Below are 16,436 nucleotides of genomic sequence, written 5' to 3'. Positions count from 1 at the left end.
TCTGGAGGCTAGAGGAACAAGGACAAGGCAGAGCCAAGTCTCACAAAATGCCCTGGATTCAGATCTGGGGTCCCCAAAACACTCAGGGAATCAACTGACACTATATCATTCCTAAGGGGCGTCCTACACCCTCATCTGGGCCACATCTTCCCCAAAGCCGAGTGTCTGAAACATCTATCCTTTTCTCAGGTGTATTTTAAAATCTCAAACCTGACACAGAACCAGCACTCTTCCTTTTTAAGGACTACTGGGTTTGAGAAATCACAGAACTGTGAGCACCGTCTTCTTGCCTCAGTGTGGCTGCCATTGCAGCTGCCATCTCACACATGAGTGAATCTGCAGAATAAAATGGCCCCACTTTGTCTGGAGGTGGGAGGGGTGGCAACAGAGACTTTAGTTTACAGGCAAGGTCTGGCTGTGGACTAAGAGCTCCCCAGATCTGGCTTTGACCCTCTTAGGGCTACTTGGCAATGAACCAGCTTGCCATCATCAAGGCTCTGCAGATAAGTGCATGGTCCATGCCTCCTGATGACATATGCCCTGGACAAGAGCTACTCCACCAGCCCCTGCAGTCCTGGTTGGGGGTGTGACGTCCAAGGAGGAACCCTAGCCCTCGTCCGGATCTGCCCCCAGGCTTCCCCAAAATAGAGGGGGCATCAGGCCTTCCACGAGCTTGCCTTGTGAATCCAGTCGGACATGGGGCTACAGATACAGCCCAATTCTCTCTCCTCAGATACTCTATCAAAGTGTCATGCTTCCGAAAGGATACCTAGGCCCCATTCTCAACCCTTTTCCACGCAGAATTTCATTGGCGCCTCATAAATAACTTTCTGAGGCAGGAATGATTATGCTCACTTTTCTGAGGCTCAGAGAGGTAGCGAAACTTGCCCGGGGTTCTTCAGCAAATAAGTGGGGGAGCCAGAATGAGAACCCAGGTCCATGAGAGCCCATGGCCTTAACCCTTTCCTGCCCTGCTCTTAGAACTAACACATCTATTTAAAGTGGCAGCATTTGTGCCTCCTCCAGAAAAGGCTGCCATCCAACTAGTGATGCATCTGAGAACAGACGGTCTCTTGGAATCAGGGAATCAGAACACTAGGCCAGGGAGGCCCCGGAAACTTTACATCTCTGGTTTGCTTTCGGGGAGGCAACATTGGGGGGGAGTCTTTACTTTCTGGCCAAGTAGCCGCGACACATCGCCTGGAAAGCCATGATGACGTCGGTGATTTTTAAGTCTCGTTCCTCTTCCAGGTGGGCCAGGACCCCGGTTCGGAAGAAGATCTTGCTCTGCCCAATCCTGTACAAGTTGGGGTCGAGTTCTAGGGCTTTGATCTGCAGAAGGAAGGGGGATGAGAGCTCTCATTCTCGGCTAGGCCGCTGGGCCAGGGGTTCAGCGTGCTTGCGGAGGGTCTGAGCCGGAGCAGCAGCGGCAGCCGTGCCAGCAGAGGCCGGGAGGGCTGCACTTGGATTTGGGGGAAGGGGCTGGGCTCACCATCAGAATGCAGGCCTGCTTTCCATCCATGAAGCCCTTGGGAATGGCGTTCGCTGCCAGGATCTCGTAGCTGGAGACACAGGGCGGGAGTCACCGACTTAGCGCATCTCTGTTGGTCTGTCTGTCCTTCCGCCCAGCCTGCTCACCCTGCCCCCTACTCGCGCTCGGCCCCAGCTCCCGGCTCACCGTTGGCGGAACTCCTGGAAGACGATCCTGTTGGGGAAGCCCTGGCGGCAGATCCGGATGCCTTCCAAGACCCCGTTGCACCGCAGCTGCTCCAGCACCAGAAAGGCGTCCAGCTTGCCAGACTGCAAAGGCACAAAGGGCCGTGGGTTGCTGGGGTCTCCGGGAGCAGCGAGGCCCGAATCTCAGGCCCCGGGACCCACCTGGCCAGGAGCTGGGGGATTACCAGGTGCCCCGGGTGAGAGCTCGGCTGAGGGTCCTAGCCTCCTCTCAGACTTGGTGGCACTCTAAGGCTTCCTCCTTGTCACCCCCCTCCATTACGTCCTGCCCATCACCAGATCTCTGGCTCCCCCTCCCAAATATCTCCCAGTCTACCCCCTTCTCTCCGCTCCACTAGCATCTTCTCCTGCCCCGAAGACCACGATGGCCTCGTACTGTCTTCCCAGCCTGTCCTGCCTCTCCCCTCCATCCCTGCCCTCAGTTTCTAAAACATAAATCTGACCATAACGTACCCCTGCTTTTAAAAGCCCCAAGTGGGGGAGTTCCCACTGTGGCTCAGTGGAAATGACTCTGACTAGTATCCATGAGGACGCAGGTTTGATCCCTGGCCTCACTCAGTGGGTTAAGGATCTGGCGTTGCCATGAGCTGTGGTGTAGGTCACAGACGTGGCTTGGATCTGGCACGACTGTGGCTGTGGCTGGCAGCTACAGCTCCGATTGGACCCCTAGCCTGGGAATCTCCACATGCCACAGGTGTGGCCCTAAAAAGACAAAAAGAAGCCCGCAGGCAAGGTCTGCAGTTTATCCATCACTGTATCCCCCACACCTGGCACGGTGGAGCTTGAATAATGGACCAACGAGTGACCTGAGACCCCCTGCAGCCACTGCAGGGCTCAAAGCCTCCGGGTATATTCTCTCTTCCTCTTTTGGCTTCATCTGCCTCCAGGATGGGACCTGGGTGCCTCATCCCTCCCGGGTCGTGTCGGATGGTGCCCTGGGGGTTGGGGCAGGGGTCCACCTCTCCTTCTGCCCCTCTACCCCAGGCCATCTTGCTTTCCCCGCGGCAGACCCTGATGAGGTCCCCGAGGGGGCTGTCCCACCCCCGCCCCAGGGAGCGGGGCGGGCAGCCTCACCCTCTTCTCGTGGTTGGGGATGATGCAGCGCACAAAGTTGGGGGTGGTGTTGCGCAGCGTGGTCATCAGCTTCCCCAGCTGCTCTTTGTACAGCTGCCCCACCGTGCGGAACATGCCCTTCTTGGTCTTGGAGGCGCTGGGCAGCGAGCTCTCCGTCATCTTGGCCATCTGGTCCAGCCCCACGATGCGGTCCACTGCGGGCACAGGAAGGCGGTGTCAGCTCCCTCAGCGCTCCTGCACCCCCACCAAGAGGCAGGGGGACGAGCCCGGAGAGTGGAGACCACAGGTCCCCTGCTCCCTCTGTGGGCACCATCCCCCATTCATTCCTCCAATGGCCACCACCTTCCCTCTGGCCGTAGGGCAAGGAAGGCAAATGGAGGGGGGTGCTTTGCAAGCTCTGCCTTCTCTACTGGGGAGATCCTGAGGGCTCCCGAGTGACAGATGACATATTCCCTGATGGTGTCATAGAGACCTGGGAGTGAATCCTGCTCTTGTCACTGCTTGGGCCTGGGGCTATTTTGTGCCTTAGGAGGTAATAACTGCCCTTACCTCCTAGGGCACGGATAAGTGAGGGAGGTGTGTAAAGCGCTTACCTCCCCCTTACTTTTAATCCTTCATCCACCAACAAATATTTACTGAGTTGGTAGGTGCCAGGCCCTGCGCACACAGATGTCAACAAAACACAGACCCTGGGTCCACCCCACCATGGCTCCTATTTCATAGATATCCTAACAGGAGGAGACAATGATCACATGGGGGTGGTGAAGGTATGCTTAGAAAGGAACAGCTGGAGTTCCCGGCGTGGCGCAGTGGTTAATGAATCCGACTAGGAACCACGAGGTTGCGGGTTCGGTCCCTGCCCTTACTCAGTGGGTTAATGATCCGGCGTTGCCGTGAGCTGTGGCGTAGGTTGCAGACGCTGCTTGGATCCCGCATTGCTGTGGCTCTGGTGTAGCCCAGTGGCTACAGCTCCGATTTGACCCCTCGCCTGGGAACCTCCATATGCTGCGGGAGTGGCCCAAGAAATAGCAAAAAGACAAAAAAAAAAAAAAAAAAAGGAAAAGCTGGGTTAAGGGGGACAGAGAGTAATAGGGTGATCTCTTAGGGGGATGAGTGTGTCTCTCTGAGTTGTTGTATTTGAGCAGAGGCCAGAAAGAAGTGCATGAATGACCACATAGACACCCAGAGAAGGAATATTCTAGGTAGAATGTATAGCAAACACACCAGCATAGGAATGTGGCACATTGAAAGTGCTCAACAAAGAGCAGGTGGTGGGAGAGGTATTATTATTGTTATTAATTATTATTTTTACCATTATCACCATCAAGATTCTTTTTCTCTCAGAATGGAATGAGAGACACTTATAAGCCCAGTGGGTGCTGCACATACCAAGCACAACCCAATGGTGTTACATTTCCCTCAAAGCACAGCTTTTGCTGCATCCTACAAATTTTGATAAGTTGTGTTTTCATTTTCATTTGGTTCCATATATTTGAGTTTTTCTCTTGAGAAAATTAACACATGACAACACACTTCTTTTTTTTTTTTTTTTTTTTGCCATTTCTTGGGCTGCTCCCTTGGCATATGAAGGTTCCCAAGCTAGGGGTTGAATCCGAGCTGTAGCCATCGGCCTACACCACAGCCACAGCAATGCAGGATCCGAGCCCCATCTGCAACCTACACCACAGCTCACGGCAACGCCGGATCTTCAACCCACTGAGCAAGGCCAGGGATTGAACACGCAACCTCATGGTTCCTAGTCAGATTAACCACTGAGCCACAATGGCAACTCTGACAACACACTTCTAAATAACATGTAGGTCAAAGAAATTTTGTTCTTTGACCCATGTGGTTTAGAAAGATGGGGTTTAATCTCCACATATTTAAGGATTTTTCAGTTGTCTTTCTGTTATTTCTAGTTCATTTCCACTGTGGTCTGAGAGCAGACATGGTGCAATTTCTATTCTTTTCAATTTGTTAAGGTGTGTTTCATGGCCCAGAATGTGGTCTGTCTCGGTGAACATGAGCTTGAGACGAATGTGTGTTCTGTTTTGTTGGATGACATAGAATAAAGGTATAGTCGATTGTGTCCTGTTGTTTGATCAGTGTGGGAGAGTTCAACCACAATGGCAAGAGACCCCATCATTTCCACTCCTTGTGCTCAGTTAGGCTCCATGCAAGAATGCCTTTGCTTGTCTGTGTCTCCCACAAGACTGTGGGCTCCCTGAAGGATGGAGTTGCTAAGGTTATCCTGAGTCCCAAGTGTGAGGTGTGACCCAGGCTAAGATGCCATGACTCCACCTCAGGGCCTTAGCTCTTAGTAAATGTTGGCAGAACTGACCCCTATACCTAAAGCAAGAGCAGTCAGTCCTGTAAGCTCTGCGCCCACAGGCTGCGTGTCAAGCATGAAGTCTGCTGTGGGCACTCAAGTCCAGGAACAAGAGCAGCAAAGCTCACCACGCCGAGGAGTCAACACAACAGCCGATGTGTCCCAAGTCCCTACTTTGGGTTCAGCAAGTGCGAAGCACATCGCCTGGACTATCTATCCTCTCATTCTCAAAGGGAACCAAAACGTGGTCCCCAGACCCACAGCATCAGCGCCACCCAGGAACTTGTGAGAAATGCAAATTACCAGTCTACATCCAGACCAGCTGAATCAAACCCTCTGGTGATGGGGCCCAGCAGCAATTAACTGAGATTTTTTTTTTTGGCCACACCCATGACATGTGGAAGTTCTGGGGTCAGGGATTGAACCCACAGCACAGCAGTGACCCACGCCACAGCAGTGACAATGCTGGACCCTTAACCTGCTGAGTCACCATTTAATGAGGCACCCAGGCAATCCTGATCCATGCTCAGCCTTGGCCCCACTGATCTAATTTTACTTTCACAACTATTCTAGGGAGGTGGCGGATTATTATTATTCTTTGGTTTTACCAATGAGGAGAGTGAAGCTAAGAAAGTCAAGGGACTTGTCCAATTCACACAGCTGGTACATGGCAGAGAACGCAGTTAAGTCTTTCTGACTCCAGAAGGGGGCGCTCTGACTCAACATGCCTCAGGTGATACTGCTTCCATCAGGGCTTGAGCCCTGACTCAGGACCTTCTGCCCTGGGTCCAGGTGTGGGGTTGAGGGGCTCAGGAAGTGGTTGAACCAGACGTCACTAACACCTGCCAACTCTGCCCTCTCCCTCACCCACCCAGGCCCGCCCCTCCTGGGCACTGGTGTGGGCATCAGGGGCAGCTGGAAGGGCCTAGAGGCCGCTGGGTGTTCAGGAGGCAGGGCCTTACCGTCCTTCCACAGGTCAGCCATAAACTTGTCCGAGGAGGCGTTGAGGAGGGAAGTCACGTTGTCATTTAACGGGTCCATGTTCTTGGTCAGCCAGGCGCTTGCGTTGTAGTCCACCTGCCAAGGGCCACCCCACTGGTCAGGGGCTCCTGCTCAGGTGTGAGCTAGGACATGGCCCCAGTCCTCCCGTGTCCTCCCGGATCTTCCGAGGTCAGAGAGGAAACCCGAGTGGCCGCCATGATGGGAATCCACAAACGCCAATGAGGAGACCAACAGATCAGAACTTTGAGGGGCCTTGCGCACAGTAGGACTTCAGCCAATGGTAGCCCTTGCTGGGGAGGCCTCGTGTCTATCCTTGATGTCTCCTAGAAAGCCTCGTCTGGCAGCCTCCTTTCTCCAGAGCCTGGCATGATGCCTGGGAGTGCTGAAGGCTATAGAGCCTTGCTGGTGGCCAATTCCCTCCCCTCACACCCAAGATTTCCCTCTCATCCAGCGAAGGCTTGACAAGAATCTGGTTTTTAAATTAAATTTGGGGACCTTTCTTTTGTGGCCTCACCCATGGTATACATAAGTTCTCAGGCCAGGGATTGAACCCACCCCACAGAGGTGACCCGAGCTGCTTCAGTGACGACACCAGATCCTTAACCTTCTAAGCCATAAGGGACCTCTTTTTAATTTTATTATTGTGACTGTGAAATGGAAGGAACTGACAAAAATAGTTCTGGGGGTTATTATGGGATGTGGGTTGTTAGGGTGATGGGCAGGCCTGATCTGAGAAGGGACTGAAAAAAAATTTGTAAAGCTTAACTCTTTGTGCTTGAGGAAATATATACTCCCTTGAGTACAGGGGAGGAGTTGGCAAACTTTTTTGGTAAAAAGCTCAGAAATCAAATATTTTCTTTTCTTTCTTTTTTTCTTTTTCTTTTTAGGACTGCACCTGAGTCATATGGAGGTCCAATCAGAGCTACAGCTGCTGCCTACATCCCACAGCCACAGCAACACAGGATCCAGGCTGCATCTGTGACCTACACCACAGCTCACGGCAATGCCGGATCCTTAACCCACTGAGTGAGCCCATGGATGGAACCTTCATCCTCACAGACACTGTGTCAGGTTCTTAACCTGCTGAGCCACAACAGGAACACCAGGAGATAATTTTCTTTGGCTGCACCTGTGGCATGTGGAAGATCCTGGGCCAGGGATCACACCTGCACCACCACAGCGACGTGAGACACTGCAGTGACAATCCAGATCCTTAACCTGCTGTGCAACAGAACCCTGCTCAAGGAGATTTTTGTTGGACCCCCAAGTGGTTTTATTTGTCACCCTATTCCAGCTAGCCCTTCCTATTGGGTTTAACTTACAGCAGAAAGGACTTAGAGTCTATACAAGGAAAAACTGCCTGGTCAGCATGGTTGGAATATACTAGACAAGCTAATAGTCTCTCTAATATGTAATATATCTCATATATGTATATAATATACAACACATATTGGCCTCCCTATTATATATTGTATATCTCTAATACACATGTATTATACATACATATGTGTGTGTATATGTATATATACGCCTCTCTATTCTATGTTATAAATCTGTATCTTGTCCCTTACTGATGTTTAGACAAGTCGTATTTAAGACTTGGTTGGGGGAGTTCCCGTCGTGGCGCAGTGGTTAACGAATCCGACTAGGAACCATGAGGTTGCGGGTTCAGTCCCTGCCCTTGCTCAGTGGGTTAACGATCCGGTGTTGCCGTGAGCTGTGGTGTAGGTTGCAGATGCGGCTCGGATCCCGCGTTGCTGTGGCTCTGGCGTAGGCCAGTGGCTACAGCTCCGATTCGACCCCTAGCCTGGGAACCTCCATATGCCGCAGGAGTGGCCCAAAGAAATAGCAAAAAGACAAAAAAAAAAAAAAAAAAAAAAAAAAAGACTTGGTTGGGGAGTTCCCATTGTGGCTCAGTGGTAACAAACCCGACTAGTATCCATGAGGACTTGGGTTTGGTCTCTGGCCCCATTCAGTGGGTTAAGGATTCAGCATTGCTGTGAGCTGTGGTGTAGTTTGCAGATCAGCTGAGATCCTGCGTTTCTGTGGCTGTCGTGTAGGCTGGCAGCTGTAGCTCCGATTCAACCCCTAGTCTGGGAACCTCCATATGCCGCAGGTGTGGCCCTAAAAAGACAGAAGACAAAAAAAAAAAAAAAAAAAAAAAAAAAAAGGAAGAAGACTTGGTTGGGATTTAATTCCCAAGTTGCTCCTACTATGAGCATCCTTCCTGGTCCCCTGGGACAGAGATCCCTGGGATATTGGGCTAGTACCTTGCCGGCGTAGTGGATGATAGAGAACTCGGTTTTGTCTTTGAGCTGCTTGGGCTTCTGAAACTTGGGGTGGTTGCCCTGCTCTGTGCACAGCTTCTCCACAAAGGACTTGTCCGTGGCTTTGGGAAACCAGCACTCCTCGTCCAGCAAGGCCAGCACACCTGGAGGATTGTTCTGTGGAAGAGAAGCAGGACAGTTCACAGCAAGGGCACCCAAGCCTCGGGCTTGCCAGGAAGAGCTGGCCACCCAAACACAGGCATCCGCTCCACTACTGAATCTGCCTACACATATAGGTAGATTTACATACACCCCCCCCACGGTGCCCCCCAATTTATCCTCAAAGTATTTTGTGTCCAATGGACCAGCACCGAGATGAAGGCACCAACAGAATGTGTTTTCTGCTGCCCCCTAGTGGGCAGGGTGCACACAATATCACACAGCTTTCGCACTTGTAGCGGCTGAGTGCGATCCTTTACGCATACATTCACCTTAGGGTTCCTCTGAGTAAAGTGCTCTGGGTGACTGAGACAGTCTAAGCTAAGGCACCAGAAGCAGCACCAAGTCTGAACATGTCATTTGCTCCTCTGGAATGGTCTTTACTTTTTGGACTCTGCCTACTCTGTCCAAAGCTGCCATTCCTAAACCAGTCTCCATTGGCTTTATCAGGGAGTTTTTCTTGCTCCTTTTGTTTGTCTGGTTTCACTGTCTGCGTCCATCTGGTTTCCTGTTACACCCCCAGCCCAGCACATAGTAGGGTCCAGCACATAGTAGGGTCCAGCACATAGTAAGTATTTGGTAAATGGTCACTCACTAATTATTTGGCACCTATGATGTGCATGGTTTTAGGAGTCTGGGATGGGTCAGTGAACCAAACCAAGAGTCTTGCCTTTGGGGATGGATGAATGAATGGGAGAGGGAGGAAGGGGAAGGGTGAGGAGACTAAAAAAGAAATCCTTTTGATATGAAAATATGGGTTAAGGAACAGTGTGATTTAGTTCACAGATTCAATTTACAGGCTTTCCGGACTCAGGGATGGGGGAAGCGCGCACTGTGGAGAGAGGCAGGGCTGCAGGGCCTCACCGGCCGCTCGATGAGCTCAATGCAGGGCTGCAGGTCCAGCCCGAAGTCGATGAAGTTCCACTCGATGCCCTCGCGCTGGTACTCCTCCTGCTCCAGGATGAACATGGTGTGGTTGAAGAGCTGCTGCAGCTTCTCGTTGGTGTAGTTGATGCACAGCTGCTCGAATGAGTTCACCTGAGCACATATGACACCAAGAGAGGCCCCATGAGCATCATGGTACAGATCAGAGGGCTTGGGGCCTGGGGGAGCTCCATGCTGCAGACAGCCCCATGCCAGACACCCTTTCCACAAGCCTGCTCTGCCATTTCAGCGCCCAGGGAGGGCTCAGGCTCCGATGAAGGCTGCCCAGAGCTCACAAGGGCTGGCAAAGGTTACTTATTCTCATGTCATGGGGCCTGCACACACACTGCTTTAAGGATGCTTCTCTCCATCAGCACAGTGATTTATGGATAGAATAACTATCTACCCCCCAATTTTGCAGTTGTGGACACTGAGGCTCAGAGGGGGAGTAATTCCAGAGTAGATATGTTTTGGAATGTCTGTCCATATCACTATCTTCCCTTTTCTTTATTTTTTGGCTTTTAGGGCTGTACCCACGGCATACGGAGGTTCCCAGGCTGGGGTCCAATTGGAGCTGTAGTCACTGGCCTACGTCAGAGCCACATCAATGTAGGATCTGAGCCTCATCTACAACCTATACCACAGCTCACAGCAATGCCAGATCCTTAACCTACTGAGCGAGGCCAGGGATCAAACCTGTGTCCTCGTGGATGCTGGTTGGATTCATTAACTGCTGAGCCATGATGGGAACTCCTTTCTCTGAGAGCTTCCCTCCAACCCATGGGAGTGGGATAGCCATGTTTATACTCTGGGAAGTACTGAGAAACCCTAAAAACAGTGCTTGGCTCTGAGGTGACCATATGGCCCAGCTCAGGTGAGTAAGAATCAATAAGACTCAAATCCAAGATTTGGGGTAGAACTGTTGGAAAGTGTTAGAACTGGTTGGAACTGCCAGGGTTGCTGAGCAGCTGTCTGGAGCAGTGGCAGCCATCCTGCTACCATGAGGGGATAGCCTGCTTGAGAATGGAGCCAAGGTGGAGGATGGTGGAGACAGGGAGATGGCAGGAGTTTCAGGACTGTCTGCTGGATCCAGCTGCACCTCTGGCCTTCTCAGTTCCACAAAGTAATACATTCCCTGTTGGATTTCTGTCTCTTAACACCTCAAGAATTTAGCCTTAACTAGACAGCTCCCACCCTACAAAAACCATCTGCCTTTCTCCAAAATAATGAATTTTTCAAGTGGAAGCTAATTCCCAGAGGACCAAACCAAGTCTGTCATGATCCTGCCAAGCTTACCTCGAAGATCTCAAATCCAGCGATGTCCAGGATCCCTAGGAATGAAGCTCCTTGCCTGTGGGTCTTGTCCAGGGCTTTGTTCACGCGGGTGAGTATCCAGCGGAAAAGGCGCTCATAAGTGGCCTTGGCCAGAGCTTCAACAGCAAAGTCCGCCTGCAGGGGGAGTGAGGGGACATGGTTATTCCCAATGTGCTGCGTTTTCACATGAGCCTAGCTGGTGGTCCTAGATTTTTATTTCTCTCTCTACCTTTAACCAGTCCTTAAAAATCCAAATGAACAAAAAGGAAACTGTCCATCTCTACAACCAGCAATAAGGGACAGGGTGGTCAGACCTAAGGAATGACCATGTGAATAAGTAAACACTTTCTATCAAAGGGGCCTGGAACAGAGATGAGCCTGCTCCATCCCAGGGATCTTTCAGAGGCAGTCAGTCCTGCCTCTAGAAAGGGCACACCACCATTTCAAAAGATAGATCTCTTAAGTCAGAACTTGTACCTTCATGTAAGAGACAAAGATGTGGTAAGAGTGAGGGACTTGGCTGTTCTTGTTGAGGGTTCTATCTTCAAAGTCTGACATGGGACTTGGAGTATTCTAGTATTGGCTAGATGAGGGATACAAAGATGTGGGTGGGTGGGTGGGTGGATGAATGGATGGATGGATGTGAAACCAAGTCCCCCTAAAACCAAGTTTATGATTAATCTTTCTATCCAAACTTTATTCCCTTTCTCGTCCCACACCTGTTCCCCTCAGGGTTGAGGAGTATCAAAAAGGAGCGGGGATTGAAACTGAGTAGAACCCTGCTGGGTACAAAAGCCCCTCCATGCCCCCTGTTTCTTGTTTGTAGAAAAAAGCCTTTATTTCTTAGACCTTTTCTGAATTCCAAAAAGCAGATTCAAACAGTTGTGAATTAGGGAAATGAGAGGATGAAGGGAAAAAAAAGGAAAGTAGTCAAGAAACAACAGTTCAGTGATAAGACAGGGCCCTAGCTCCTCCTCAAGGGAAATATATATATACATAGCAAGTATATATATACTGCAGACAGTCTTTGAGTTCTGTAGGAACTAAGACCCCCCACCCAGGTAGAAGATGGTGACTACCTGTTGAGCACAAGTGTTAGACCCAGACTGTAGGGAACCCAAAGGCTGATGATTGAGATTCCTGGAACACCTCCCTGTTACCTCACAACCAATCAATCAGAAGAAAGCCATACCCCCTGCAACCCTTACCCCAAATGTTGCCTTTGAAAGCCCTTCTCTGATAGCCACCAGGGAGTTCTGGTATTTTGAGTATGAGCTACCCATTCTCCTCACTGGGTGCCTGCAATAAATGCTGTACTTTCCTTCCCCATAGACTGGTGTCAGCAAATTTGCTTTGCTGTGTGGTGGGTGAGTGAATCAAAGTTCAGTTAGGTAACAGATACATGGATAGAGAGATAGATAGGTGGCTGGCTGGCTGGCTGGCTGGCAGATTCTGCAGGAATAAATGGCAAATGCATCATTACCTGTTCCTTTGTCTGAGCTTTCTGTACCACATCACGCCCGACTTTGATACGTGGGGTCAGGATGGATCTGGTGAAATCTGTCACATTAATACCCATGAGGTGGCAAACTTTCTGAGCAGCTGGACAGAGAAAAGAAGCATATTAAGTGTATTACAAACGAGAAGGCTTGGAAAGGAAGGTACATCATGTGGGGTATTTGTGATCTGTGCATACCTTGGCTTTTCTCTTGGTGAGAGGGACCACAATGATATGAACATAGCATGAAAGCCCTAAAAGCTGTCATCATCAGTGACCTTATCCCCAGTGTTTTGTTAAGAGGCAATGGTGGCAGTGGGATGGAAGCATGCCCCAGCTGGGGGCTTAGGGTCAGAACTAGATTCAAGTTCTTGCTCCCTTCCTGCTTCCTGGCCGTGTGATTTTGGATAAGCTACTTAGCTTCCCAGAAAAAAAGGGCCAGCTACTTGGTACCTTGTTGGGTTGTCAGTGGGATTAAATGAGGTATGTATGTAAGGTGCAGAAATTATCACAACACTGTAAATCAACTATAATTCAATAAAACTCTAAAAAATGAAAAATAAAATAAAAAGGATAAAAAAGAGTGTTTAGGACCTAGAGATTATCATGCTAAGTGAAGTAAGTCAGAAAGGGAAAGACAAATATCACATGCTATCACTTGTACGTGGAATCTTAAAAAATGATACAAATGGAAAAAATGATACAGATGAACAAAATGATACAGATTAGTTTGTAAATGAACTAATTTACAAAACAGAAAGACTCACAGATTTTGAAAACAAATTTGTGGTTACCAAATGGGAAGGGGTGGGGGAGGATAAATTAGGAATTGGGATTAATATCTACACACTCTTACACATAAAATAATTAATCAATGAGGACCTACTATGTTCCTATAGCACAGGAAAATCTACTCAATACTCTGGAATAACCTATATGGGAAAGGAATTTGAAAAAAAGAATGGATATAGGTAGATGTATAACAATTACTTTGTTGTACATCTGAAATGAATACAACATTGTAACTCAATGATACTTCAATAAAAGATTAAAAACTTTTTAAAAGTGTTTATCTGGAATTCAAACTTCACTGGGCGTCCTGTATTTTATCCGACAACCCAATTTGCAGGGAACTTGAAGTCTGTCTCCCAACAAGACCATACGTGCCATGAGAAATGTGGCGGTTCCTGTCTTACTTCCTGCTGTATCCCAGTGTGCTGGCATATAGCAGGTGCTCAAAAATATTTGTTTAATAAAACAAATGGGGGGGGGTGGTTAGAAGAGACACTCTCTAAGGATCTGTCTGATTGAGAATTTAGTTTTTTCTCCCATACTCTGACTCAAGAATTGTCCACATAGGATCTTTTTTTTTTTTAATCAAATGTAGCTGATTTACAATGTTCTGTCAATTTCTGCTATACAGCAAACTGACCCAGTTATACATTAATATCCATTCTTTTTCTCACATCATCCTCCATCATGTTCCATCACAAGTGACTAGATACAGTTCCCTGTGCTGTGCAGTAGGACCTCATGGCTTATCCACTCCAAATGCAACAGTTTGCCTCTACTAACCCCAAACTCCCAGTGCCATATAGGATCTTCATCAGTGGAAAAGTTTGGAAAAAAGAGAGAATTCAATGCTAATAACCTCGTCTAGTTCTTGTTGATACCCCAGATACTCTCCTCCGGAAAAATAAAGACTGAATGTGACAACCCATCACCCAGGTTATCAGTTATTATAAAAAGTAGCAGGCACCTGTGTTATCTGGCATGGACGCCTGGTCTGTATTTCTTTCCTTCTTGAAGACGATATTTCCAAGCTGCAGGACGGATGACACCACCCTCAATATGGCTGAAGTGAGAAGAACAGATAAGTCACGGATGTCCATACCTAAACATCACAGAGGATCCACAGCCAGCCGACATCCTTCCCCCATAGTGACTCAGATCGGAGCTTTTAGGAGAAATCCAAGCTACCTCAACTCCCTGTCGAGAGGGTAGGAAACCTGGCCATGGGGGAGTAGCATATGTTTGGAAGATGGTGCCACAGGGGACTACTACACAGCAGGGGCTGGCAGACTACAGCCCATGGACCATATCCTGCCCACTGCCTCCCATTTTTTTGTTTGCTTTCGGCCACCCTACAACATATGGAGTTCCCGGGCCAGGGATAAGAACCAAGCGGAAGTTGCAACCTAAGCCACAGCTGCGGCAATGCTGTATCCTTAACCCACTGTGCGGGGCTGGTGATCAAACCTGCCCCCAGCGCTCCCAAGATGCCACTGATCCTGTCATGCCACAGTGGGGACTCCATAAATAAAGTCTTATTGGAACACAGCCACACTCATTCACTGACCACTGTCTATAGGGGTTTGCATGCTAAATGGCAGAGTTCAACAGTTACTATGGAGATCGGATGGCCTGCTAAGGCTAAAATATTTACTATCTGGCCCTTTATTTATTTATTTATTTATTTATTTATTTATTTATTTTTGCTGTGTTGAAAGTTGCTGGAGTTCCTGTTGGGGCTCAGAGGAAACGAATCTGACTAATATCCATGATGATGCAGGTTCGACCCCTGGCCTTGCTTGGTGGGTTAAGGATCAGGCGTTGCTGTGAGCTGTAGTGTAGGGCGCAGATGTGGCTCAGATCTGATGCTGCTGTGGCTGTGGAGGAGGCTGGTGGCTACAGCTCCAATTATACCCTAGCCTGGGAATGTCCATAGGCCTTGGGTGTGGCCCTAAGAAAAAAGTTTCTGGATGAGGAATTGAACCTGCACCACATCAGTGACTTGAGCTGTTGCAGTCACAATGCCAGATCCTTAGACTGCTGTGCCACTAGGGAACTCCTATCTGGCCATTCAGGTAAAATGTTTGTTAACCCTTTCCATAGAGCAAGGAGCCTGAATGATTTACGACTACAAACCACAAAACTGGTGTATCTCACAAACATGAGTGCTGAACAATAGACTCCAAATGAAAATAAGCATGTACTGTGCAAGCCCCTCTTACAGAATGCTCACGAACAGGCAATACTATGCTGTTGGAAGTCAGGCTGGTGGACAGCCTTGACTGGAGGAAGCTACTAGAAAGAGCCTGAGAGACCTTCATGGGGCCTGGTGGTGTTTGTGTTCTCTTAGTTAAAACGGGTGTGAGTTGCAAAGGTGTGTTCGGTCTGTAAGAATTCTTTGAATTATACATTTATATGCAATTTTCCAAATGTAAGTTGTATGTCAATAACAAGTATTTAGGAGTTCCCACTGCGGTGCAATGGGATCAGTGGTGTAATGGGATCAGTGGGGTCTTAGGAGCACTGAGTTACAGGTTCGATCCCCAACCTTGCACAGTGGGTTAAGGATCTGGTATTGCCACAGCTGGGGCTTGGGGTACAACTACGGCTCAGATCTGACCCCTGGCCTGGGAGCTCCATGTGCCTCAGGACAGCCAAAAATGAACAAGAGAGTAGTTAAAGACAAAACAAAATTCTATGCCTCTTATACTCTGGGCGTGTGAGCTGTTCGTGTTGGGATAAAGAAGGGGGAGTTTCTCCCCACGTGTCCAAGTATCTCCAGACAAAACGTGTGTTGCCAGAACCCCTGAAACTCTTCTGACTCCACACTCAGCCCATGTTACTGTTAACATGGTCTCCGAGTCTGAAATGCCCAAAAGACCATGAGCTACAGAGAGTAGGGCACGGTCCCATCATCTCTGTGTCCCCAAAGCCTATTCCAGGGTCCGGACACATATGGGGAGGGAAGGTAGATGAATGGATGGAAGATGAATGGATGGGTGGATGGATGGATGGATGGATGGAAGATGAATGGATGGATGGATGGGTAGATGGAAGAAGGGATATGGATGATGGTCAATGGATGCATCAATCAATGGATTGATGAAGAGATAGATGGAAGGATGGTTGGTTGGTTAGATGGATGGAGAGAAGACTGATTCATGCAAATGCTTGGCTTTAGATTAACTCAGGTACAAATCACTCAGGATTTCGTTTTTTCTTTTTTCTTTTTGGCTTTTTAGGGCCACACCTGTGGCATATGGAAGTTCCCTGGCTATGGCAG

General features: G+C 49.1%; 1 protein-coding gene across 1 annotated transcript in view; it reads right to left on the bottom strand.

Moving 5' to 3' along the window:
* MYH11 (myosin heavy chain 11) overlaps positions 1-16,436 on the bottom strand; it is a 140,427-nt gene that overhangs the window by 33,057 nt on the left and 90,934 nt on the right. Inside the window, 10 exon segments of the mRNA XM_021086165.1 lie at positions 1,172-1,332; positions 1,493-1,562; positions 1,679-1,800; positions 2,809-3,002; positions 6,100-6,214; positions 8,410-8,583; positions 9,490-9,663; positions 10,846-10,998; positions 12,347-12,465; positions 14,121-14,216. Of these exon segments, the coding sequence (XP_020941824.1) occupies positions 1,172-1,332; positions 1,493-1,562; positions 1,679-1,800; positions 2,809-3,002; positions 6,100-6,214; positions 8,410-8,583; positions 9,490-9,663; positions 10,846-10,998; positions 12,347-12,465; positions 14,121-14,216 (1,378 nt within the window).

Source organism: Sus scrofa, chromosome 3, assembly GCF_000003025.6.
Source record: "Sus scrofa isolate TJ Tabasco breed Duroc chromosome 3, Sscrofa11.1, whole genome shotgun sequence".
NCBI lineage: Eukaryota > Metazoa > Chordata > Mammalia > Artiodactyla > Suidae > Sus > Sus scrofa.
The sequence above is the reverse complement of the archived record's forward strand: the minus strand, read 5'-3'. Positions and strand labels throughout refer to the sequence as shown.